The sequence below is a fragment of the Dermochelys coriacea genome, chromosome 16 (genome assembly GCF_009764565.3).
Source record: "Dermochelys coriacea isolate rDerCor1 chromosome 16, rDerCor1.pri.v4, whole genome shotgun sequence".
NCBI lineage: Eukaryota > Metazoa > Chordata > Testudines > Dermochelyidae > Dermochelys > Dermochelys coriacea.
Window position 1 is genome coordinate 18,728,375 of NC_050083.1, and position 26,919 is coordinate 18,755,293.

General features: G+C 44.4%; 1 protein-coding gene across 3 annotated transcripts in view; it reads left to right on the plus strand.

Annotated features, from left to right (window-relative positions):
• Positions 1-1,044: 1,044 nt before the first annotated feature.
• Positions 1,045-26,919, plus strand: part of OLFM1 (olfactomedin 1) — a 48,243-nt gene continuing 22,368 nt past the window's right edge. The window contains exons 1-2 of one of the 3 annotated variants that reach the window (XM_038374949.2): positions 1,045-1,597; positions 21,704-21,853. In XM_038374949.2, coding sequence (XP_038230877.1) covers positions 1,502-1,597; positions 21,704-21,853 — 246 coding nt within the window. In that variant the 5' untranslated portion in view covers positions 1,045-1,501. Of the gene's footprint in view, positions 1,598-17,921; positions 18,449-20,460; positions 20,601-21,703; positions 21,854-26,919 lie in introns of those variants that run through there. The other 2 variants (XM_038374947.2, XM_043499065.1) reach the window with 2 other exon arrangements.

Below are 26,919 nucleotides of genomic sequence, written 5' to 3' on the forward strand. Positions count from 1 at the left end.
GTTCTTACTTTCAGGTGACATTGTAAACAAGAAGCGGGCAGAATTAGCTCCTGCAAATGTAAACAAACTTGTTTTAGTGATTGGCTGAACAAGAAGTGGGACTGAGTGGACTTGCAGGCTCTAAAGTTTTACATTGTTTTATTTTTGAATGCAGTATTTTTGTACATAATTCTACATTTGTAAGTTCAAAATGCATGATAAAGCAATTGCACTCCAATACTTAAGTGAATTGAAAAATACTATGTCTTTATTTTTTACAATGCAAATATTTGTCATAAAATAATAATATACAGTGAGCACTGTACACTTTGTATTTTGTGTTGTAATTGAAATCAATAATTTGAAAATGTAGAAAATATCCAAAACGATTTAAATAAATGGTATTCTATTATTATTTAACAGTGTGATTAACCATGCGATTATTTTTTAATCATGATTAATTGCAATTAATTTTTTTAACTGCTTGACTGCCCTAATTGTTTCCCTTGTGGATGGAGGTTTTGGTGTGCCATGACCTAGATCAGAGACATTTCTCCACCCTCACCCTCCCCAAAATCAGTCAATTTTTTAAAAAAATCTCTGACCCTAATGGAAGATGCATGGCATATGGCTGAATGCCAAGAAGGTTGAAGTTTAAATGAATTCAGGTCCCCCATATGCCTGCAATACTGAGTCTCCTGAACAGGGAAAGAATGAGGGGTGTGTGTAGAGGGGTGCTGTTAAATCACACCCCCAAGAAAAATCCTCTTTGCCTTGAAAATACAGCAGCTGGCTCCTATTTGCATCTCTTCCTTTAGCTCCCCTCTTGCTTCTGTGCATTGGAGTTTCTCACTTTGGAGCCCGCTGCAACTGGGCCAGGGCTTGCCTTAAATTCTCTGCAGAGGGACCCTTCCACATTCATCCTCAGTCCCTTTTGTCTGCTTTCCTCAGACCCCCAGTACCAAATGTGACCCCTCCTCCTTTTGTGTCTGGCTGCATTTTTGATGCTGCTGCTTTACCTTCCCCCCACCCACTCCCTTCTCTGTGTCTAGTTAAATTTCCCCCGCCTTTGTTGATGTCACATCCTGTTTCAAACATCCATCCCTGCTAGTAGCCCCTGCTTTCCAATTCCTTTCCCTTTTTTTTTTAATCCCTGTCCTCCCTCCATCAGCCCCCCTTTTCAAGGCAAACTTTTGGCAATTGCAGAGATAATCATTTCGTGCTCCGTTGAATTTCTCCTCGCCAATGTCTTTCGATCAGGGGAGCCATTAAATAATAATCATCATAATAATTTTTTTTAAAAAAAGCCAGAGAGAGGCAGATCAGAGAGAAGAGGAGACACGGGGAGCTCACTAAATATGCAAAGGGAAGGCTGTGTTAAGCAGATTTCTTGCATTGCCTTCTCGGGGTATTGAGAGAATCATAATTAAAAAAAAAAATTGAAGGACCCAAAAGCAAGCCAGGGGAGTCGGTGATCAACGCAGCAACAGAAAATAACCCAGGAGGAGAGGGGGAAATCTGCATGCCAGGTACCTGGAACTGTGCGCAAGAGATGCAACCTACAAGCAAGCTTCTGAGTCTCTTCTTTCTTCTGCTGATGGGCACAGAACTAACTCAAGTAGGTTTCTTTTCTCTCTCTCCCAACGCCATTTTCTGCTAAAGCTGTAGGACACAAAAGAAACTAGAGTAGTAAATTGCATCTTTCTGTTAATTTCACTCCCCCCCCCATCCCTCCCCCTTCCTTCTTTTTGGAGCATGCAGTAGAGGTCATTCATCAAATTCCTTTCCTGCGATGTAGGCGAGCAGCGAGGGGGAGCTCAGGGCATAGGGCGAACCAGGGTGGAGGGATAAAGGTGTTTGTGTGTCTGGCGAAGAGATCGTACTTAAAGGGGATTTTTTTTTTTTTTTAAAGCTGCCTTTGTGCCTTCAGATCTGCTGTCAGATTTTTATGGCAGCCAGATTTGGAATGGGGTCGGGTGGTTGAATTCAACTTTTAATTGGGGAGGGGGGGAGGGAAGGAGAGTTGAATTTCAGGTAAGGTGAAACTGGTGACTCTGTAACGTGACTGCCTTTTGTTTCACTAGGGGAGGAAGGGAATTCATCGTCATCTACCACAACATTTCATCATTGGGGGTCTTGAGTGTTCTCCTGCTTTTTTTTTTTTAATTTTTTTTATTCCTCCTCCTTCTTTGAGAAGTCCACAATTAAAGATGAGGTTGCTACAGTCTCAATGCAATTTTCAGCTGGTAAATGGACAGGATTTGGGGGTGTATGTGATATCTTTAAAAATGCAATATTGTAAGTAGCTTGAAATGCATATTCTGTTATTGGTAAGCTAGGGGTTGGTCAGTCAGTCTGTCTACTTGTGTGTGTTCTATTTTCCCTTGTAAAATATGTAATTTGCACCTGCAATCACTTCTGTTTCATTCCCACTCACCCCCTCCCCTTTATATAGATAAACGACTGGTGTGGTGGTAGCTTTTCTGATTTAGGATGACATTTAAATGTCTCTCAGTGTTTCCATTTGTGGTATGCTTGGGGGCTCTTTCTTTCTTTCTTTGATTGCCTTCCTGTACTTTCCAAGCCCACCTATTGTTGAGCTGGGGGGAGGGTTTTTTTGAGGCAGTGGAAATAAAAGTCCATTCCACTTCTTTAAGAAACAAGAGTGGTTTTGCTTTTTCTTAATCACACAAGAAAAGAGCAAAAGTGATCACAAGGGGATACTCTATGTGGTGGGGTGTGTGTGTTGCTGGAAGCAATAAATAAATAGGAATGGACCCTCCCCTAGAGGCTGTCAGATATGGAACCAATTAGCAGCTGGACTCTCATTCCAGATATTTTATGTTTTTTTAATTATATTACACACACACACACAATAGCCTCTTAAGTCACTGTCCTGGGAACTGAAATGTAGTGGCTAAAGCATGTTTTACCTACAGAATATTTCTGAGCTGCTGCTGAAAGAAAGAAATCTCCAAAGCAAAGTCTTAAAACGTTGGGACCAAAGGGGGGAGGGGAAGGAAGGTTTATTAAAAACAATTCCAAGTTGCCTGTAAAGTGGAAGAGCTGGGAAGGAATTATAGCTAAAGTGACTGACCAATAAAAATCTGTTGTGTGCATTGAGAGAGAATATACACCGGGGTATATACTGGCTCACATACACCTGCATGTGCCAAACTGGGCAAAGCAGGGTGAAACGTACAAGAATTGCCCTGAAACAAACAAATAGTGCTCCCTGGTGAAGACCCTGGCATCCTCCTTTGGCATGATAAACACCAGAGATCTTGGGCTGCCTTCTCGGCAAGCTTGTATCTTCCTCCTCTCTCCCTTCTTGGTCACCCCCAGGCGAGCATGAGAGTATCTGGTTCATGGGAATTTGAATTTCTTGGCTGCATCAGACTCTTTCCCCCAACTGCTTAATGGCTTCTTTCTCTCTTTCAGCACCCACCTTCTCTGCCTTGGCATTTTCCTGCAAGGACACCTTAGCTATTGCATCTCCTTGTGCTGAGGCAGCTGCTGGTGTTGGTAGAGTATCAGATTCTGTTTTGCAGGTTTGGAAGAACTTTTGTCCCAACTTTAGTCTGGGCAAACTAAATCTGCCCACTCCAGCTACAAGCTTTAGGCCAAAATAATCCCTGGCTGACTTCAGTGGAGCTATCCCAGAGCAGTGTTTAGCCCACTGGTTTTAAATAAAAACAAATAAACCTTGGCTAGATTTTAGCAAAAATAGGAGCTGAGTAGGTACCCTCCTTGCTTTCTTTCACTGTCTACCTTGAGCACCTGGAGCTGGCAACACTGATTTAGGCTCCTTTCTCCGAACTGCCCTCCTGTTCTATGGGAATGGAGAGCTCTCCAGCCTAGATGTGGAATTGTTTGGCTTTGCAGATCCGTTTCACAGTTTTTGCATCTCATTTCCATGCCACAGCTGCCAGATGCAATCCCCAAACAGGCCTTTCATCCCTGATGCCGCCCAGTTCCCTGCCTCCCACGTTTAATTTGATGTTAAATTAACATCTCTATCACATGCACTGGAGTCACGCTCTCATCTGCATTCCCCTGCCCCCTCCAGAGAGCCCAATGGGGAGTCATGGTTAAGGGAAGATTCATTTCTAATTAGGCAGCTTTCAGTGACAATGCAAAGGCTGTTGTCATCCCCTGCTCCCTCCCTTTAATAACACGAAGCATGCACATCAGCCCCCTAAATACTCCCCATAAGGGGTGCTAGAGCAGACTTTGCAATGGTAAGGTGGTGAGTACATTGCTTTCCTTTAACAACTAACTGCTGCTGTCTGTGTACAGAAGGGTAACCATCTCCTGGTGGGAAGGGAGAGTGTTGTTTCCAAAACAACCCACTAATCATATCTGAGCACCTAAACGAGAGCTGAATTCTCAAGTAATCCCAGTCACAGCTGGCTTCTGAAAAGTAGGGTTAGCTGTGCTCTACCCCTGAATTCTCTCCTAGAGCATGCGGGACATTGCAAACAGACACTGTGGATTAAATCCTGAAAAAGTAGCACATGCTTGGAATCAAGTCTTGACTAAAAGTTAATGGGAACCCAAGTCAAAATAACAGGAGTTGGCCAAACTTCTGTGTCACAGAGTCTTGTCATTGATTGATATTGTCATTGATATAACTTCAGCTTGCTCTTTGATTCCCCACTTGTAGTTTTATCCCTTTAGACTTGCATGTTATTGTCTTTTTAATTTCAGAATTATTTTCATATGGAAATATTCAAAATATTAGAGTCCAAGACTTATGCTAGCCCAAGTCCTTAAATTGTATTTCACATTTTTACAGGTCAGTAATCCAAATCATGAAATGATGAATATTACAGTTGAATTTGAATGGACTGGATTTTACTGGTACCTGTTGCCATTGGCAGGCAAAATCCCAATTCTTCCATATACATGCATGCAAGTTTAGCCAAAGTTCTTCTGAGTTCAGAATGAGAGTTTTCTTTGTTTGGCAGCTGGAACCCCAGAGAGGTAAAGGGTTACATCCTCAGATGACTCAATGGAGCTATGGGAATTTATACTACCCGAGGATCTGCTTTACAAGGTTTATTATATATGGCTATAGATGCAGATTTCAGTATAGGCTCTGATTCTTACACTGATGTAAATCAGGAGTAACTCCATCTAAACCAGTGGAGTTAGATGAATGGAAAACAGGTTTAAGATCATAATCAGGATTACAGACTGCACCTCTTCCCCTCCCTCCCCAATCTTGGTTTGTCATGCACTCAGTCTCTCTTGAAATAGGGCTGTTAACTACACATTGAGGTACTTAGGAAATTGCCATAGCTTTTCCCAGAAGTTTTGAGGGTACATAGGTAAGAAACATCTTGATATTTATTTAACCAATAATAATTCAATCCACAGAAGAAATATACATTCCCTGGGGCAGGCAAGTTATTAAATATTTAGGGCTCCCATTTAAGGGTCTAAGGGAACTTTACCACTGATTTTCAAAATAGCATATCTGGTTCATTGGTATATGGTTTTCATCCCTGGGTGCCCTGGCAAAAAAGTGTGCATTTCCAATGGATCTATAAAACCCCATAATTGTGAGTGCAAATGCTATCAGTTTGCACCCCTTCCACAATTTTCCAAGTGTCCAAAGCTGGGGGGTTTCTGGTTCATTGACACTGGAGTCAAACAGGAATAACTTCATTACAGTCAATGGAGTTACACTGCTGGTGTAAAAGTGAGAGGAGAACCAGGCATGCATTTTTGCAATCTCACACGTTGCTTTGCAGTTGAAAATGTGGCTCTTAGATTTTGGAGCCAGAGAGCAGGGAAGGTGGATGGTACTTCTCTGACTCCCCCTGCACATTGATCCCCCTGCAGCTCGGTTCTAACTCACTTTAACGCCAAGCCTTAGCGGTAACTATGGAGGTGATTTTCAAACCTTCATGCTAATTGCTAGGCTCCTTCATCCCCTATTGTGGAGCCACATTGTAGAATTAAGCTGCAAATCTGCAGCCTGTAACATGAGGCAGATGCCTCATTTCATAAACCAATTAGTGTCTCGCTTTGCTAACTTCAGCTTTCACCAATAAAAAAGACAGGCAATTGTCAGCCTTGGGTTATATTTATTACTCAAGTTATCAGGCCTTGTAATCAGTATTAGCATCACTGTGTAAAGTAATACAAAACTAATTACTATCTAACTGAATTAGGTAGATGAGGACTGTAAAACTGCATTGACAATGAAAGAAGCCAATTCTCAGTTATGAGTGATAAACTACGGCTTTTGCTTGCTATTATGAAATCATGAACCACAGGGCCATAGTAATGCTTGAGACAAACACTAACATGGCTTTAGAGATGCAGAGGTGGGGAAGGAAAGGAAAAGGTTTCTTTTCAGATTTGTTATTTAATAATTATTTTAAGCTAAACTCTTCACGAGGCAAGGGGTGTGCATGAACCATTGTGAAAGGTAAGAAGTTTGCACTTTGTTTTTGCACACACCTTTTCATCTGAGGATCTCGGAGAGATCTGCAAATATCAATGATATTAAGTATCATTACTCTTGAAGGAAGTGGGTATTTTTACGCACGGGTAAACTGAGCCACAGAGAGGCCATGATGAGTCCCAGGTACCACAGCAAGATAGTGACAAAGCTGGAGATAGTGGTTTCTAATCTCTTACATGCTTTAACTATTATACCCCCCTTCCCTCTCAGAACAGAGTCCAGGAGCACTGACTACCAGTCTCCTGCATCTTCTCATTACTAAATTTCACTCCCCTTTCAGAACTGGAAGTAGAACCCAGGAGTCCTGACTCTCAATCCCCCCTGCTCTAATTAGTAGATGATACTCCAAATCTAGTGAGCTTACAAGAGACCTTGTGGGAAGGACAAGAGCAGGGAGAAGAGGATTAAAGCAGGTGCTTTGCCAGACTTCAGTACTAATTGTGATAGTATAAAGCAATTAACACACACAACAATGGGATATACTTATTTATTAATTTAAAAAGACTTTCTGGACAGTAGTTCCAAACCGACCTATGGAAATATTTCCCCATCCATACCCCAATATTGACCTTAAGGAAACCCGCTCGTAAAAGATATGCTGTTAATTGCTCCTAATACAAACCTCATCTATTGAAATCGTTGCAAAACTCCCATTAACTGTAATGCTGCTAGACTGGTCTCACAGACTTCTGACATATATTGGCATTTGCTATGAGATTGTGGGTTTAGTGTCAAGAGCAGCTTTAGCTAAACACAGATTTAGTACAAAGCAAAGATCTGTAAAGGGGGATTATTCTGTTCAAACGTAATACTGAGAGCATGATCTTTCTGCTGCAAAATTCAGGGTCTTCTGCACTGTGTGTAGAAAGTAAAACTCACACGGCACTTACCATGTGCAAGGAATTGTCTCATGTTCATAGCTAGAATTTAACATCTTCATAACTACTGTGCAGCATGCTGTGCCTCGCCCCAGAACTGGCTGCATTTCAGTGCTGCTCTATGTGTCTAAAGCCAATTATGCATAGCTTATGCAAAAATGGGAGTTTAGTGGGGGTAAGGTCTGCTGAATAAGATCCATGGTTTGTGCAGCACGTTGGGATCTTTCAGGATAGGGAGGTGCACGGTAAATATAAAACAGGAGTCTCTCTTACAGGTGAAAGGAAGCTAATAACATTTCTTTTGCTTCAGTGTAGTCCTGCTCTATTGAGGCATTTCTAGTGCTATGAAAGCTCTTAGGTCCAGCTCCTCAAAGGGAATTAGGGCCTAAATTCCCTTTCAATGGGAATTTGACTCCTAAATACTGTCTGAGGATCTGAGCTCTGCTGACTTCAGCTGGTGGGACACAAAGACAGCAGCGTGAGGCTCTGAACTTTGTATTGCTTTTGGTGCTCAATGGAAGGACTAAGGGGGAAATAATGCTCCTTGCTCACTGTCAATCCCACCCCCCGGTTCCTGGAGTCTCTTCTCAGTTCATCTCAGTCTCTTCTCAGTTCATGCATGGAAGGGGGGGAGCTCCCTTCTGCTGTTAGCCACTAGGTGGGGAGTTGTGGTCCCCTTCCTGTGACTCCCAACCCTGGTTATACACAAAGATTGAGGGGAGAAGCACAGAATGACCCCTTCTGTCCCACTGTGCTTCTTAAGGCCCATGGCAGTAGGGTTGGGGTGAAATGTGATTATTACTTATGTGTATTGCCATAGCAACTATGAATCCCGGTCATGGACGGGGACCCCATTGTGCTAGGTTCTGTATAAACACGGGTGGAGAAGCCAGTCCCTGCCTCAAGGGGCTCACAACCCAGAGGGAATCTGAGAGAACTGAGAGGAAACTTTGCAAAAATATTCTTTCTAATAGGAACTCTGCTGCCCCCCACCCCCACATTCATGTGCATCTCTGTCTGTCCACACACCGATGAACGTTGATGTCCAATATACTGTGCTACCTTGTACTTGTCACATTAGAGAGGCGCCCATGGTAGAATCCTTGACCTGAACATCTCACCCACGGAGGGGTTTGAATCCAGACCAGGATCCAGGGCCAGAGCTGTACTTTGCAAGTGGTCCCTATCTGTGCCATAGACTGAACCAAAGCCCCACAGGCAAAGAGCCCCTGAAGCCTGATCTGCATTAGAATGTTGTCCTTTGCATCCGTCTAGACCATCTGCAGTACACTATTATGCACCTATGTGCCCAGTGCAGTCCAGTCTGTTTAATGGGAACATCGGCTTCCCACCACATTTTCCCCCACTCGCTGGGATTTCCCAAAGCAGGGGCCAGTCCACCTCACTTCCAGTTCTCAAAGCCTCCTTCCAGTCCAACCTTGTGAACTTTCTGCACCTCCAGCTAGGCTGATAGTATCTAGTCAGTGTCACTTTAAAAGCAAATAACAACTCCTGTGATAAATGACACTAAGGGGCAGATCCTTTTCTCCATTCCCCAGGCCCAGAGGCACTGGACACAGTGGAAGTAGTGTGTGGGTGTGTTGCCCAAAGATTGGGGGAGAGGCAAGTGTTCTGGAAACACCCACAGGGTATGTGGTCCCTATCGTGCCACAGAACACAGTCCCTAAAGGAGTATGGGATTCCCCAGCTTGCAGAAAGTTGATGGGGGAGGGGAAACACATGGGTGTAATGCTGATGGATCTATTGTTACATGAACCCATCAGACATTGCCCCTCAGAAGGGGCATTACTGCAGCCCTGAGGTACCAGAGAATAACTTGGCTGCTGCTCAGTGGTCTAGGACTATAAGATTCATTCTCCCAGCCTCAGTAGGCTACCCGGACACCCAGCTGATTATTCTGGGCTGTGCTCGTCGGACAGGATTTGCCTTATGGGGCAAGTTCTCCCCAGTGCACGAGGCCTATATGCACCTTGTGAGCCTCATTCTGAGGAACTGAGTGAGACTTAAGTGGTGCGTAAGTCTCATGCAGGCCCTTTGCACAGTGGTGAATTCCACCTAAGGATTGTGTGGAGCAGGCAGGAGGAATCATTCTCAGGTTTCTCCCTTTCAAAGGAGCATTATGTGGGATGTCACAGAGCTTTTCCAGAGCACAGTTAATAAATAACTACTCTACCACCTACTGCCTTCCTGGTTTTGGTGCTCATCCAAGAATGCTACAAAACAAACCTCAAAGAGATGTTTTGTTAAAACCAGGGAGTCCTGTGGCCTGTGTTATACAGGAGGTGAGACTAGATGATCACAATGGTCCTTATAATCTATAAATCTATAGGGCATTATCACTACTGACCTCAACCCTGCTTCCATATCTACCCCTGCATTTGTGTGCACGCACTCGTTTGTGAACGCAAGGAAGCATGAAAATAGTATGTGAAAATAACAGTTGTGCTTGCCAGTCAAGCAGTTGCTGAATTTGCACATTATTGCCATTGACATAAATACATGTTAGGCTCTGCATGTGTAACTGACACAGCCTGGGACAGCAGCGGAGTTTGAACCCAGAATCTTCCCTGCTAAAAGGATAAGCCTGTATCTCTTGAGCTGAAGAACAGAGCTAAAAATCCCTCTGATTCAATAGGAGTCTTTCTACTGCGCTCAACAGGATTCGGTTAGGACCCCAAACCTCCACCTGGTAGCTGTGGCAACATCCTAACCTCGTATGTGGGTGGACTAGCCACTAGAGGGAGACAAAGATCTATCCTGTATTAGTGTGTCATGCATAAGTACAGGCACAAATTTATTGACCATATTTGAGAATGCTGGTCTCTTAGGTCAATTGCAGTCAGCTGCGTTCATTTTACATTATGCATGGACAACAACTTTTCCATTAGTGAAATTTTCCATTTAGTAGTTTTCCATTAAGTGGGATCCATTCTATACCATATATTTTTATATCTTTCTTTCCTCATCCTTTATTACTAAGGATATATGCATGCAAATGAGATCTTTTGTTCCCTAACAGTTCATCTTTCCCTGCTGCCTATTATCTCATTACAGCAGTAATTCACTCATTGAGACATCAGAATTGGCTGCTCTGGAAATGATTGATGCCATGGAGACATCAGGTGTAGAATACACAATAGGAACAGATAAACTCAGAGACATAAGGAGCCTCTTTTCAAGCCACATAACCCATGTGATAAACAATGAAGCAGTCAGAAGAGAGGCAATCTGAGTTATCGAGGAAAACCTAAGAGAGGGTTTTGTCAAAAATTCGAAGAGGTGTCAGTTTCTCTTTAAGGGCCAGATCTTGCTTTGCACTGGAAAGCTTCCCTAAGAGGATGCTGTCAGGTTGAAAACAATGGGCCTTATTCTTCTTGCACTTACACCACTGTATCCCCATTGACTTCAGTGGCATTACTCCTGATTTACGTTAGTGTAAGTGAATGTAGGTTCAGCCCCAATGTATTTAAATATATGTCCTTGATGTCCTTGTGGCTTTTTTTTACTATCACCTTTTAGACCACAACAGTTGAAAGAACCTGCCTCTAATGTACACTTGAGCAGTAACAATGAAGGTTTCATTTTTGCATTTCACTTAGCTTGGGCAAGGTCAATACACCGGTCATTTTCACTTCCTGGAGCTCAGGCCTTAGCATAAAGCTGCAGTGTTGGGATTTCTAACCCTGCGTGATAATATTTAAATCTGAACAAAAAAAACTAATAAAAAAACTCTTCTGACTTAATAATTGCCATTTAAAAAATAGAATAGAGACATTACAATTGATCACAGATTTTGCAAAGCCTCCATTTGGGGTTGGAATTGATGTATCTGTGTGTGGTCCTTTCCTCTACATCCAGGTGGGACTGACTCTTTAGAGAAAGTACTGTGACAATTTGTTGCCATGTGAGGTTGAGCTATAAATAATGAAATTAGGGTCTGATAAGGAAGGCTCCAATCCAGGCATCTGGAAAGACAGTAAATGCAACAAGTCATTGATTTTTTTCAGAGAGCCATTGTTCTCTGGATGGCCGTGCATAACTCCCCTTACGTTAACAGGCTCTTGAAAGAAGAGAATAGATGCTCTGAAGCATATGGAAGCAAAGGAGCCTAAAAATTCAAATGGGTTTATTCTTTCCTTGATTAGCCTAAGCATGGCCACTTCCTCCGCTGTTGTAAATTAATGTAGCTCCATTGAAGTCAGTACAGCTATGCTGATTTACACGAGCTGAGGATCTGGCCCATAATTTTCAAAAAGGGAAGGTGGTTACAATAGGGATATAGGAGAGGGAATAGATTGGGAGCCCAGACTATGGAGTCTGTGTCTTTGTGTGATCACAGGCAAGCTCATCAGCTCCCCGTCCGTCATTTGCTCTATCTGTGAAATAAGTCTAATAAATTCCTACCTCACAGAGGCCCTGATCCTGCGCCATTAAAGTAGAGCTTTGCCCTTCCACAAGAGTAGGGTCAAGCCCAAAGGTGTTACAAAGCTTAACATTTGGAAAGCATTTTTCAATCCTTTGGATGAATGGTTCTGTATAGTACTATTACCACTACTGAATACCGGTAACAGTACCTATGTGTACTGAGGGGGAATGAATCTTTATACATTCCTGGTGGAATAAAAGGTACAGAATGCATTTTTGTTAGCATTTTTAACATACTTTATTATTTAAAAACTATATGTGGGTAGAAGGTGAAGGTCTAAAAAAGATGTTGATTTCTTTATGCTTCTGAACTAATTCTTCTTCTATGTATTTATTGAAGACTAGCATGAGAGGTGAGTTTTAGGTCATACCCTGCTTTCCAAATGAGCACTGAAATGATATAAATACTGCACTGGTAACAGAGTAGCAGCCGTGTTAGTCTGTATTTGCAAAAAGAAAAGGAGTACTTGTGGCACCTTAGAGACTAACAAATTTATTAGAGCATAAGCTTTCATGAGCTACAGCTCACTTCATCGGATGCATCCGATGAAGTGAGCTGTAGCTCACGAAAGCTTATGCTCTAATAAATTTGTTAGTCTCTAAGGTGCCACAAGTACTCCTTTTCTTTTTGCACTGGTAAGTGTCGTACAGATCAGGCGCTCAGATACTGTGGTGATGAGCACAGTATAAGAACCTGAACAGACTAGATAGAACAGAAGGATGTGATTTCCTTTAAGAGCTCTCTGCAGATGGTGTTTTACCTTAGACATAAGCATTCATTGCTACCATCTTAGTAAGAATGCTGGGACAGATTTTGATCGCAGTGACACCAATGTAAATCTGAGTTGTTCCAATGAAGCCACACATTTACATCTAATTCTTTGTTGGATATTTGCACCGAAGGAAAAATATTCCACCATCCACCAGTATTTATTGCAGCCTTCCATGGGAATTAATGAAACATGGGAATTCAGTATAGGAAATGTCAGTAGGAGTGGACACTAGAGTTTGGGATAATTCCCCCTCCCTCCCTTAGTGAAGGTCTTCTAATGGTAGCGGCCCGACAATATGAGCAACCCTGTCATAATAAGCTATGGCATGCACACATGGGGCCATAGCCTCATTTTAATTCAGTTCATACTTGGGCAAAGTGTCATTAAAGTCAATTAGAGAAACAAGGTGGGTGAGGTACTATCTTGTATTGGACCAACTTCTGTTGATGAGAGACAAACTTTTGAGCTTACACAGAGCTCTTCTTTGGAAGAAGAATGTATTTTACCTTGTCCAACTTGTCTCTCCAAAATCTTGGCAGTAACATGGCTACAACAACACTGCGCACATCACAGTCGATTACAGTTTTGCCTCCATTGAGGACTGAGTGACAAATGAGCAATGAGCTCGGGATTTGGTGAGGTGAAAGAGGTCAAGAGTGACAGAGAAACTTTAGTTAGTTTCAGGCTTTCCAGGATTATTGGATCTGACCCAAACATAGTGGGAATGTGGCCTTTGGATAAGGCCCATCATAAACAACAATGACACACTTCTACCCTGAGAGAGTCCTGCTAGCTGTGGGAAGAGAATCATGTTTAAACTCTTTCAATCTGCAGCCATTGGTTGTTTCCAGAAATTGAACCCAATCATGTTCCAGTCCCACTGAAAGCTTCCACTGCCATCAAGGGAGAGGCGGCAGGCCTGGAGTCAGCATGTGCACACAGCCTCACCTCTCTCCTCTTAGGGGGTCTTGTGAAGTGTCTGCTTGGCTTTGCTCTATTTCTTAAACCTCCCCTGATGTCGCTTATGGGCAAGTCCTGCTTTCCTCTCCCCTCCCCACAGCAAGAGTGGTGGGGATCCCATAAGAGTCCAAAATTAGGGCTTCTTCAAACATGGCTCAGGGCAAGATAGAGGGACCCCACTGTCTGTACCCATTTTGAGACTTTGATCCAGCATTGGTGAAGTCGATGGGAGTTTTGCCAGTCATCTAATAGGAGCAGGTTGCAGGCAGGGTAGAGATTACTACCGTGAAACAGATTCTTTTAGCAGCCTGGAGAAGGAATCTAAATGCCCACTCAAAGGGGTTCTTCTGGGCAAAGCCCCTGTACTCAGCCCTGACTGATCCCCATCACTGGAGGTTTTTAAGAACAGGTTGGACAAACACCTGTTAGGAATAGTCTAGTCTTACTTGGTCCTGCTTCAGTGCAGCAGGCTGGATTAGATGACTTCTCGTGGTCATCCCATTATGGGAAGGATGGAAATATGGTCCGGTGATTAGGACGCTAGTCTGCAACTCAGAAGAACTGCCTCGGTTCTCTGCTCTGTGTGACGTTAGCCTGTGTGCCTCAGTTCCCCATCTTTAAAACCGAGATAACGGCACTGCTGTAGGGCACAGGATATATCCATTAAAGATTGTGAGATGCTCAGACACGATGGTAACGGGTGTGAGGGGGGCAATAAGAATGGTAGATAGTGAATTTGTGAATGATTATTTAGCTAAGAAGTTATGTAGCAGCAAGTTATCCCGACTTGCAGAAATAGATCCTTGTTTTCACCAATGTAAATCTGACCTGTGAGATACCAAAAATGTGGATGACATCACCAAACTTTCTATATTCCACTGCCAAAAACTGCTCTTCAGCTTTTACGCTGCCAAAGCCAGACTGGGAGCTGTCTCTTAACCAATCCATTTCAGAGCTATTTAGAAATTCCCTGGGGGGGGGGGTGATGAGTTATCAAAGAGGACTGGGAGTAGGATGAGTCATTGTGCCAGTGTATTTATTATCACTGATGATCCACTGTATTATAAAGCATCTTTTTGAAGGGGGGCATGCAATACCAATCTACGCTAGAAGGTGGCACTCGAATCCAACAATTGCAGAGGCTCTCTGATGGCAGAGTTGCATAATATGCATGTCAGTCACTGGTTTGCAATTGCACTTCAGCAAGAAATTAGATCTTTTTGCAAATACAAAGTGAAACACCTTTAAATCCCCTCCATACACAAACAAAGGTGAAAAAATAGTGTTGCAGTGCTAAAACGTATGCATTTCAGAGTCTTGAAAGAAGTTACAGACAATTGCATATAACTCTCCATCTTACCTTAACAGTTTTGGTGTTTCAAATCTTGAGAGGAGGAAACAGTTTGTATTATTCTTTTTTTTAATTACTGTGATTACTTCTTGTTCCTCTTGAAATCTCAGGAAGCAGTGGGATAAGCCTCTGATTCCCACGAGACCGCCTTTATTACTGTGGAGCAAAAGATGTGATTTTTATTCTTTTGGGAATCCTGCACATGACCAGAGGATTAATTTTGTAATCTCTCTTCTGCATGTGATATTTAAATGTTAACCTAGAAAAAAATAAGATGGAATTGTGAATTTCGATCAGAGGAACACTTCCTTTCTGAAGTCATTGGGAAAGTTATACAAGCCCCTTGAGGAAATATTTTTTAATCTTGAATGAGAACTGTTTCCTTATGGAGAAGCCACTTTTCAGTGAAAATGTTTTGACAAAGCCATCAGCACAGTCTGCAATGAAATGGTCATGGGGCTTCCTACTTATAGTTTGGTTCACTGCACTGCAAGCAATTGCAATATGAGATTTTTCTGAAAAAGAAACTAAGCAGCCAGATCCTCTGCTGGTGTAAACCAGTGTAGCTCCACTGACTTCAGTGATTTGCACCAGATGAGGATCTGGCCGATGTGTATAATCTGATTTAGCCTGCCAACTTTTGGGTTGATCAGGGGTTTTGAAAGCTGAGGAGGAAGGCTGAGGTGCTTGTGTGCTTACCTTTTGTTCCCCCATCAGTCTGTTGTATCCAGTGGTCTGTCTCATCTTATATTTAGACTGTCATCTCTTTGGGGCAGTGACAGTCTTTTTGTGGCGTATTTGTGCAGTGACTAACACAATTCTTGATGGGGGAGCTACTGTAATACGACTAATAATGATGATTAACACTGAGGTACCTTAATCACTACCCATGGGAGACATCAGATTTGCTGGGACTGAGGTGGGGAGGGAAGCTCATTTCCTCAGTGCTGGAGAACATCTCTCCCAAAGTTAAGACAATGAAACAGACATGTTCAGAATGCAGCAAGCTCCCCACTCAGACGTGGACGGTTGCCTCTCTCCAGTTGATGCCCCTAATTCACCACTCCATGAATCACAGGTCTTCCTTGGAAGATGCTTGTTCTCCATCACATCTTTCACCTTCTGCCATCCTGCTCTCTTGACCATTCTATCGAGAATCAGGGAGGGCTCTTTGAAATCTGCCACAGCTGGATTTTTCTCCATTAGGGAGGGGTTTGGCTTCCTTTGGAACTGGAGCAACTAAAGGTTAAGGAAGGAGAATTCTACCCAGTGTGAATAAGATTTTGATTCTGCTGCCTGGTTGCGGGCAGGGCTATAAATGAGGAAAGGAAATATGAGGGACTTTTCTATTTAATTTGTTTTCATTTGCAAGGCTGGGCAGGTGGAGGAAGAGCCACCAATTTAGGCTTGGATTGACTCTGATCCTCAGCACTCCCATCCTATGTCTACACAGCGATAAAAATCCTGGGGCAGCAAGTGTCAGGCTCCAGCCCAAGCCCAAATGTCCACAAGGCTATTTTACAGCGTCGCAGCCCAAGACCAGTGAGGCGGGCCAGCTGCGGCTGTGCCGTGGGTCTTTTATCGCAGTGTAAATAGACCATAAGTAACAGTGGCTCAGAACATCATGCAACAGCTGGGTCAGAGGACAGAGAAGTTGACAAGAATAACAAAGCCACAGATCCCCCACTATGACTGTACGGGCATCACAAGTAAGGCTGGGTCAATGGAAAACACACCGTCTTGCAGAAAAATAGATAGGTACGAGCGGCACTAGCTTCTCTTAAGGGGGGGGGGAGATGGGGAAGAGCTCCAGTTAAAATGAGAGCAGATGGAGGGCCCTGCCAACAGGACAGTTAATACCTGGGGAAGGTAAGCAGAGTGTCTGAAGAGCTCTGTGAAGCTGGAACGCTTGTCCTTTTCACCAGCAGAAGTTGGTCCAATAAAGCCATGGTTTTCAAACTTTTTAGGCTGCGTACCCCTTTCCAAATAACGTCATCTACGCCATACTCCCATCGGAAACAGGGTCAGAATATACTGATTAAAACGGGAAAAGATGGTCTGTAAGGGTAACACAATGTGTTGTCTGCCTGGACAGGATTATTCCTGCGTGCCCCTAGCGTACGGGTACCCCAGTTCGATATTGCCTCACCCACCTCGTCCCTCTCCAATCCTGGGCCAATATGCTACAACAATCATGCAAACAATTATCGTTTGGCTTCAGAACTGTACAAGGAAAAATATGGCACAGACAGGCAGAGAGCATTGCTAGGGGAAGGGTGTGCTGGTCTGATAATAATCCAGTTCCTCATCCTCCTTATTTTCTTTTCAACTAACTGGGTTCTTCCTAATATTTGTTAATGCAGCGCTGGGGGTAGCCCTGCTTCTCTCGCGGGCCAACAGAGGCTAGTAAAAGAGAGCAGGGGAGATTTGTGCCACACTTGAGCCCCCTGGCCGCTCCCCTGACTAACCAGCCCTTCCTGGTGTTCACAGACCCCGGGCTGAGTGTGGTGCTGATGCAAACTGATGCTAAAGGAGGAGAAAAGGAGGACTTGTGGCACCTTAGAGACTAACACATTTATTTGAGCATAAGCTTTCGTGAGCTACATTCATCGGATGAAGTGAGCTGTAGCTCACGAAAGCTTACGCTCTAATAAATGTGTTAGTCTCTAAGGTGCCACAAGTCCTCCTTTTCTTTTTGCGGATACAGACTAACCCGGCTGCTACTCTGAAACCTGTCATTATAAAGGGGGAGAGACACCCCGTTGTGTACTTACCCAGCTGGTCCAAAAATCCAAAAAGGTTTTTCCTGTCTGGGCGAACCAGCCCCCGACGGCGGCCAGGGGGCGCCGGAGAGAAGCAAAGAGAGAGAAACTAAAAGAAACACCCCCCCCCCCCCCAGCTTGACATCAGAGTGCGTTTGATTTTCACACCAGCCGCTGGTCTCCGCCCCCCCCCCGCCCCCCCATCCATCCATTTCATCCCGCCCCATCGTCCGTCTCAGGCATGTGCCTTGCACGTCCCAGGGAGACGCGGGGTTTTGGAGACCGGGCTCCTTCCACCTTACCAAAAAGCACCCCAGCACCCCTCCCCAACTCCCCACCCAAACACCCCTTGCCATCCTCCCGGAGCACACCCTCCGGCTGGCTGGGCGCTCCGCTCCGCGCCCCCCGCCCCGGACTGGGGTGCAAAGCGCCCCCCCCGGACTGGGGTGCAAAGCGCCCCCCCCCAGCAGCGGCCGTGGCTGTGGGGGTGGCGGGGCCAGCCCGGGGACGTGCGGGCGGCCGGGAGCCCGGCAGAGGAGAGACCCCGGCGGGAGCCAGCGGGGATGTCTAAGGAGCCCTCGGCCGGCGGGGCGGGGCCGCGGGGACCGGAGAGCGGCGGGCAGCCCCGGGCCGGTTCGGAATGAAGGTGGCTGCCGCCGATCCCCGCCGCGATGTCGGTGCCTTTGCTCAAGATTGGAGTCGTCCTGAGCACCATGGCCATGATCACCAACTGGATGTCGCAGACGCTGCCGTCCCTGGTGGGGCTGAACAGCACCAAGTTAACCGCAGCCTCGGGGGGCACCTTGGACAGGAGCACGGGAGTAAGTGGCGGGGGCGAGGGCGGGGCCGGGGGGGGCTGGTGGGCAGGGCACGTCTGTGCACTTCGTGTGTGTGTATGGGGGGGGCTGGTGTGCAGGGCACGTCTGTGCACTTCGTGTGGGGGGGCTGGTGTGCAGGGCACGTCTGTGCACTTCGTGTGTGTGTATGGGGGGGGCTGGTGTGCAGGGCACGTCTGTGCACTTCGTGTGTGTGTATGGGGGGGCTGGTGTGCAGGGCACGTCTGCACTTTGTGCGTGTATCGGGGCTGGTGTGCAGGGCACATCTGTGCACTTCATGTGGGGGAGGCTGATGCGCAGGGCACGTCTGTGCACTTTGTGTGTGTGTATGGGGGGCTGGTGTGCAGGGCACATCCGCACTTTGTGCGTGTATCCGGGCTGGTGTGCAGGGCACATCTGTGCACTTTGTGTGTGTATCGGGGGCTGGTGTGCAGGGCACGTCTGCACTTTGTGCATGTATCGGGGCTGGTGTGCAGGGCACATCTGTGCACTTCATGTGGGGGGGCTGATGCGCAGGGCACGTCTGTGCACTTTGTGTGTGTATATGGGGGGGCTGGTGTGCAGTGCATGTCTGTGCACTTTGTGTGTGTATCGGGGGCTGGTGTACAGGGCACGTCTGCACTTTGTGTGTATGTCGGGGAGCTGATGCGCAGGGCATGTCTCAGCACTTCATGTGTGTGTCGGGGCTGGTGTGCAGGGCATGTCTGTGCACTTTGTGTGAGTGTCGGGGGGCTGGTGTGCAGGGTACATCTGTGCACTTTGTGTGTGTGTCGGGGTGAAGGGGGGGGGAGGCCTGGAAGCACAGATCCTTAATTTGCAGGAGGGGCGCAAAGTTTGCCCTGGATCAGGGCTAGATGCTGCTGGCCCTTGTCTCCTGCGCCGGGCGCGTGTTCTGTTAGCCAGCGGGAGGGTAGCATGGCTGATCAGTTTCAGGGTTGGTTCGGTTGGCTTGGCTTGGCTTTGTTTTGTAAAGTCGAAAGGTCTGGCCTGATCATCGGAGTCCAGGGAAGCTAAGTGAGGGGCAGAGGCCAGTCATTGGGGTGGGGAGGGAAGGGAGTAGCACTGCTCTCAGCTTTGGTGGTGGTGTCCTGCACCTATGCTGGGAAACTGACCGGCAGAGGGTGTGTGTGTGTTTAAATACTGTTCTCAGAGGTTTCCCAAGGGCAGTTCTCTCATCTTGCAGAGCCTCAGGAATGGGCCTGCTGGAAAATCCCAGGGGTTTCTTTTGGGGGTGGGGGCTGGCTGTGTGTGTGTGTGTTGGCGGGGGAGATGAAGATGTTTTGAAGTTGTGATGGCAGAGGATTTGCTCTTAGAAAATCGAATTGTGCCATGCTTACTTGTCCCATTCCCTTCCTCCACCCCCTCCTCCTCTCTCTCATTTGAATGGGGGTTAATCCAGGAATCTTTTGGTTTCTCATTAAATAGGTTGTCAGGATGGAGCTATTAGGAGGTGAGCTACAGCCTTCATTTGCATAGCAGTAGGGGCGAGGTTGCCATAGTTAGGAGACAGGCAGGGTAAAGGCCACATTCCCAGCATGATGGATTACTTGGAAGGAAAGGCAGAGCTGGTGGGTCCTGCCACTCCTCTCCTTGCAAAGCTGCCTTTGTGCTTTGGCTAAGGTGCCCCTCTTCGACGGCTGACTTGTTACATAACAACCTGTTAGCTAGGAGTCTGGAGAGCGTCCTGCGGGTGGCAAGTGGGCGTCTTGGGGAGAGGCTGGGAGTGGGGGTGGCTTCCCCTTTGCATTTCCCTGGCTGAAAAAAAAATATCAAAAGTTCCCTTGTCATGACATTTCGACATTTCCCTATAGCTTGCTGTCAGGTGTAAGACCCACAAGAATGGATGCACTCAGATGCCTGGAATCAATAATCACTGGGATGGAAAATGCATCAGGGAAGTTGCAAATGCATTTCAGTCATGCCTTATGGACCCCCTTGCCTTCTTTGAAAGGATGCTGTAGACTGGATTCTTATCTATTGGAAATAGCTGAGTATAACAATCCTTCTTTCTTCCCTTAGCAGGAAAGAATTGACACCTCTCATCTCCAGGCTGCATGCTTCTGTCTTAAAAAAATTAGCATTTTGCAGCCTCACTGTTTCAAGATGAAGAGTATTTGATATAGTATCTCTGTTAATTGTGAGTGGATTTGGCAGTTTGTTTCCTGTTACAAGAATGTGATGTGACCCAAGATCATTTTAGCTGGAGTCTGTCCATCTACCTAATCAGTCTGGCTGTTTGCAAGGTTATTTATTACATATTTAAGCACTAAACCAGCATCTTTCCTTCTAGCTGAGGAAATACTGGTCTCTTCTAAATGATCAGAGACTATGATTGAATAATGTATTTTGCAAAATGTTGTGTGATTAAAGGGAAATGAAGGTCGGAGATTCTGCAGGGCTGGGGAATGTGTTTAGCTTCATTGCTGGGCTCCCTTTCCATGTATGCATTCTGAAAGCCCAGATCATAGTGCTGATTACATCTTCAAGGTTGTATTCCTCATTAGCTGGCACACTGTCTCATGGTTATTCTGGGCTCTCTCTCCTCCTTGGGTTAACAGAACAGTTTAAGAAATATTGCAGTGCTCCTGAAAATCTCCTGGGACACTTTGAATAGCGGAGGGGGAACCCAGTAAAAATGCTAGTTGCCTTTTCCTCCTCAGAGCTAATTCCTGTTTCAGGATCTTGGAGAGCTCTGCAGATTCCCATTGATTGCTACTCAGTTCATAGAGACAGGAGAAAACTGACTAGTACATCAGGATGCACTTCATTCTCTGTGTGTCAAGGAGAAATCGAGTGTGTGTCTTAATAATAGATTGGCGTTAAGTTTCACACAGGCTGAGTGTGCATCAGAATGCACTTTAACTAATGATGCCAACTATTGCCCCTTGATTTTCCATGCCACATACCCCCAATCTTCCCCATTGTGTCCATACTATCTGCTTCAACTCTTACTCTCCTTTTCATGCCATCAAACTCTTTGTTTATCTGTCTCCAATCCATATTTTTGCATTAAAAATGCATCCTATCCTGCATATTTACTGGGTCCTCAGAGGAACCTTTCCTTTATTTATTCCATGGTTCCATTATGTTTCTGTGGTGTTGCTTTATTGCTGCTTTTAAAAAAAAATTGTTTTGGTTTCACCAAATACTTCCTGTGCATCCATTTCCCTACACTCTCGCTATCCGTCTAAGTGTTCCCCTGTCTTACTTAACCCACCCTCTTTTCCATGTTTCAATTAGGTGTTGCCTACCAATCCAGAGGAAAGCTGGCAGGTCTACAGCTCTGCCCAAGACAGCGAGGGACGGTGTATATGCACAGTGGTGGCTCCTCAACAGACGATGTGCTCACGTGATGCCAGGACAAAGCAGCTGAGGCAGCTCTTAGAAAAGGTAATGGGATGAACCATCCTGTGGGAAGGAGGGAGGATGGTCTGGTAGTTAAGGCAGGTGAGATTCAAGAGATCTGGCTGCAGTTTGTGGTTCTGCTATGGACTCCTTGAGCAATTCCTTCTGTGCCTCATTTCCCCATCCGTAAAATGGGGATAATGATAATACCTTCCTACCTCACAGGTGTGAGGATCAATTTGTTCATGTTTGTAAGGTGCTTTGATGTTATGGCTATGAAGGGTGTATAAGTATCTAAATAGAGGGAGGTTTGTGAAAACCTTTGTGAAATGTAATAAGATCAAAGATGCATGATATTGCCCTATGTAATTCAGTAGGGGGGGAAATTCTGTAGTTGACTCTAATCACACTGGTTTTCATTGAATTAACACTTAAATATTTTCAAAAGGTGAGTCTCAAAAACACAAGAGAGAAGCCCAATTAAAAATGAAGCTCAGGTTCTTTTAGCTGTATTGATATTAAAAAGGTTGGATAACACAGCATGAGCCATCGGCATCAAATAACACAGTCATGAGGGCTTGTGGCTTTCTTCTTAACATTGACATTCATATGGTTCATTTTTAATAGTCTGCTGTCTGGAGAGATCAGAAGACACATCCCTGATATCAGGAAATTCTCTGGATAATGGATCCCATTGAAGAAACACCATTTCTTGTGAAATGGTGTCATTCTTTTCTAAATCTAAATCTAAGTAGACTCTTGTGTTGGGGCATGTAAATACTAATCATGTCTAAATACTGTACTATGCCAGCATCTGAAGTATGTGACACAATCATTTTTATCCTGATACCTGGAGAAAATTGACATGTTAGAGCATAGTAAAACACATTAAGTGCAGGTTTATGAATGTTTTGAGTGACTAAGTACTATAAACTGAGACATGAGATATTTCTCCTTTGTTTGTAGCATAAGCTTCTGGCTTTTGTTTCCTCACATAATAAAGAGAACGTGCCCAACACAACGAAATCTGAAGTAGGAACAGGAATTGTCGTATGGTGCGGCATGAGTATCAAAGACCCATTGGCTTCGTATAACTACTCACATGAATAAGACAAGCAAGTTTTGACCCAAAGTCCTATTCAAATGGGAACAGTGGGTGTGGGGCGAAAGACCTAAAATGTGATAGTTTCCAATGCAGAGGGTGCTGAAATATAAATGTTCATTGTTTTTCTTAGACAGCAAGCTGCTCTTGGGATGCCAGGGTATAAAGTAAGGGAAGAATGATGTGCAAAGTCAGATACTCATGTGTGTGTTAACCTATCTATCTCTACACATACACCATCTTGTAAGAGAACCCAGAAATGAAGGGGAGAGTCTCAGTGGCCGCCATGAAGTTCCAGGCCTCTGATCTGGATCTCCATTGAAACAAAATCCTTGTAGTGAAATGTAACTGCAGACACTTTTGGAAAACCTCCATGCTCACAATAAAGATCTGTTGTGGTTGCAGGCATTCCTGCCCCTTTCAAGAATCTAACATCTTAACTCCCCTGGTTTTGTGATGAGAACTAGCCTTGCATTTTTTTCACCACAAATAGCAGAAGAAACATAACATGTCAATGTTGTAATTGTGTTTGCATTTTCCAAGGAGGAAAGCAACCCATAACCTATTCTTCACCTCATAATAAAACGTTCCCATAACTGGTCTGAGCAAAGCTGCATTTTTTGAATGAGTAATCCTTTTTTTTTTAAAGTAGAAGAAATTTCTTCCTTAGCAATTGATGCTAAAGGCTTTGCACAGAGGTTTGGGGAGTTAAACAAAAGATCAGGTTCAAAGTTGTAAAAAGCCAATCTGTGCTAAAACACATTGACACCAGCGTATGAAAATTAAGGTAGGGCCTTCATTAAGTTAGGGGGGGCCAATGAGGACCCCCGTCTCATTCTGCTTCAAAGGACATTGACATCATTTGGCTCCTCGTGGTTTTTAACCCCTTGTAAAGGCCAAGTTACAATAAAACTTGAAAAAAATCTGGGTGTGCCCCATCTTACCACAGTGTAGCTCTCTATCTCTCTCTAGTGGCTAGACCATGGATGGAGGATTATGAATCCTACTGCTTTCAAATGAATGAACTGGTCCTTTGCCTCAAGTAGTGGAGGCACGTGCATTTAGCTCCAGATGGCCCAGGCAGGGGTATTGCTCATAGACACTACCCCAAAGGATAGCACCCACAGACTGGGATGATCAGGATCTAGGAGATATTACCTCGCTGTGGTAGCTTGCTAGAGTCACCAGGCCAAATTCTGCTCCCAGTTACACAGGTATAAATCCAGAGTAACTCCATCAGTGTCAAAGAAGCTGGCATAACTGGAAGCAGAAATTAAATTCCATCTTATTAATTTTTTGCTTCCCTAAGGTAAAATCAACATTTTTTCCCCTGGGCAACTGTTAGCTTGTCTATGCCATTAGATCGTTGCAAAATGAGGTTTTGTGAGCACTCGGAATATGTGTGTTTCATAGGTGAAAAAATACTCTTAACTAAGAGTAAGTGATTGGAAGAAACTGAGGGAAATTTAAGACAGAGAATGTATTTCAGCCTCAGGTCCAGTAAAGCATTTACGCACATGCTTGACCTTAAGTGCATGAGCCGTCTCATTTAAGTTTAATCATGTGGGTAAGTGCTTTGCTGGATCAAGGCCTTAAAAAGGTAATAAAAATAAAAGATGTAGATCTTTAAATGATGAATTTTATGTTATTGTCAAAGATCAGGAATAATAGTAATTGATATTTAAAAATGTCCACCATAAGTTGCTACTTAATTTTTAAAAAAACCTTATTATCAATGAATGGAATGTATTTGAACTTTACACCAAGCACATCGCTGCAAATAACTTCATAGAATCCTAGAATATCAGGGTTGGAAGGGACCTCAGGAGGTCATCTAGTCCAATCCCAGGACCAATCCCCAATTTTTGCCCCAGATCCCTAAATAGCCCCCTCAAGGATTGAACTGACAACCCTGGGTTTAGCAGGCCAATGCTCAAACCACTGAGCTTCCCCCCTGTTTAACTGTATGTCTTCACTTAAGCACCCTGCCTTATTTGCCATAAGTTAATTCGTGCACAGTTGGGCTTTTTATCGGGAGTGAGCGCTGGCAGAATTAGTTGACCCAGTTTTGGGCAACTTCAAACGTAATCCCCATTCCCATTGGCAGATGTACAAAGCGATCCCACTAGGCGGATGCAGGTTTTCTCAGGGAAGGACTGACTGGGTCAACAGGATAAAAATGTTGTACAAGTCCAGGCTGTAACAGACACTCCACCCAAGGCAGGCAAAGCTCCTCAAATTCATCCCCCTCCATTGCAGGCAAATTACTGCCTTACTGTTCACCAGCACAGAAAAATACACACCTCTTTTTCTCCTCCTCCCCATTCAGTGCAATCTACCTAAAGGCCTTGGCAATGGCCTACATGAGGCTGGGAAGGTGTTGCTGGGTGTGGATGAGTGGTACTGCTGGAATTAGGTACTGAACATTCTTTATTCTGATCATAGCCCCCAGACCAGAGCAGAGAGAAATTACTAGCCATGAAACCATTTGCACTGGTTGGACAATGAGCTTCTCCACCTTAGCATGTCACAAGCCATCAGACCTTCATTGCACAAAACTTAGAGAAAAGCTGGCATTTGTCCCTGGGCTGGCTCCAGCAAAGTCCAAGCAGCCCATGCGTCTGGTAACACACACATTTCCCACAGCCATCTTCAAGAGGAGTTACACTGGCTCAGCAAAGCTCCCTAGAGGAAATATTGAATGCCAGTCACCTGTTCCCCATCCCCCAAGTCCAATATTATTACACTTAGCTTCACTGAGCATTGAATGTGGAAACAGGAGCTAGCTGTGGTGGCATGGAATTCAGCGAGCTTATGGAATTTGCTTGCAGAGGAAGTTATGGGCAAGGTACAAAGAGTAATATTTCCTTAAGATTTAGGTTCTGATAAGAATTCCGTTAATTTCACTGGAAGGTAAACCAGGCTGTCATTGACCTAACTAAGTCCCTGGTTGAACAAAGCATTTAAGCACAGCTTAGCTTTAAGAACTGGAGTTTTCCAAGCTGAAATCAATGGGGTTCTAATAATAGTTATTATTATTGCATTGCATAGCATTGTATTTATTTGTATTGTGGTAATATCTCAGCAGTCTCAGGGCTCCATTGTGTTAGGAACTGCACAAATACAGAACAAAAAGATTGTCTCTGCCCCAAAGAGCTAACAGTCTATTTGCAGGATTAATTGCTTTCCTGAATTGGGGTCATAGTTAACATCCCGTAATGGCACAAATGTTGGGAGGGGGGGAAATGGAATTTAGCGTATCAATTTAAGGCCGTTCTTCAAAATCAGGTCACTTTGATTATCGCCTTGCTTCCTTCCTCATCCCTATTTCAGTCACAGCAGCCAGTGTTCACACAACACTTCTCAAGATGGAGATAAATGTTTTAAAACATTTGAAAACTGAGTCCTCTGCTGGTATCTAGCACTGATTCCAACCTTAAAAGTTATTGAGATGGCGACCACGAAAATCAGAGGTCTCAAGTTGGTCAGCCAAAAATGACAACCACCATAATCAGAGGCTACATTTGGAAATATTAGCCTTTAATCATGAATGTGTGTATTATTTGCCAGTGTATATGGCATTGCCTGCCTCTAAATGTATTCTTTGTGACTGATGACATACAACTAGTAATCAAGAAAAGACCACATTGTTTGAATAGTGAGGTTTTGCTAGCTGGGTCTAAAGCTTGCACTTAGGCAATCAATGAATGTCTCCTTATGTACATGAAGCAGTGATAATTCATACCTGAACAGAAGCATTATTCTTAGTCAAATATGCTTCTGTTTAACTAATAGTCTTTCCACCTGCAAAGGCAGGCATCATACGCTGGCTCAGCCAATCAAAGAGACCATTAAGACTCATGCATTTTATACTTGACTACAATCCTTATTTGCATTCATGATTGTTGGATTATTTTCTGGAGCATGGCAGAATAAATGTTTATGAAACCAATTTGCTCTGTTTTGGAGCACATGGTCATAATACCATCAGATGCTGCTGATTAACTAG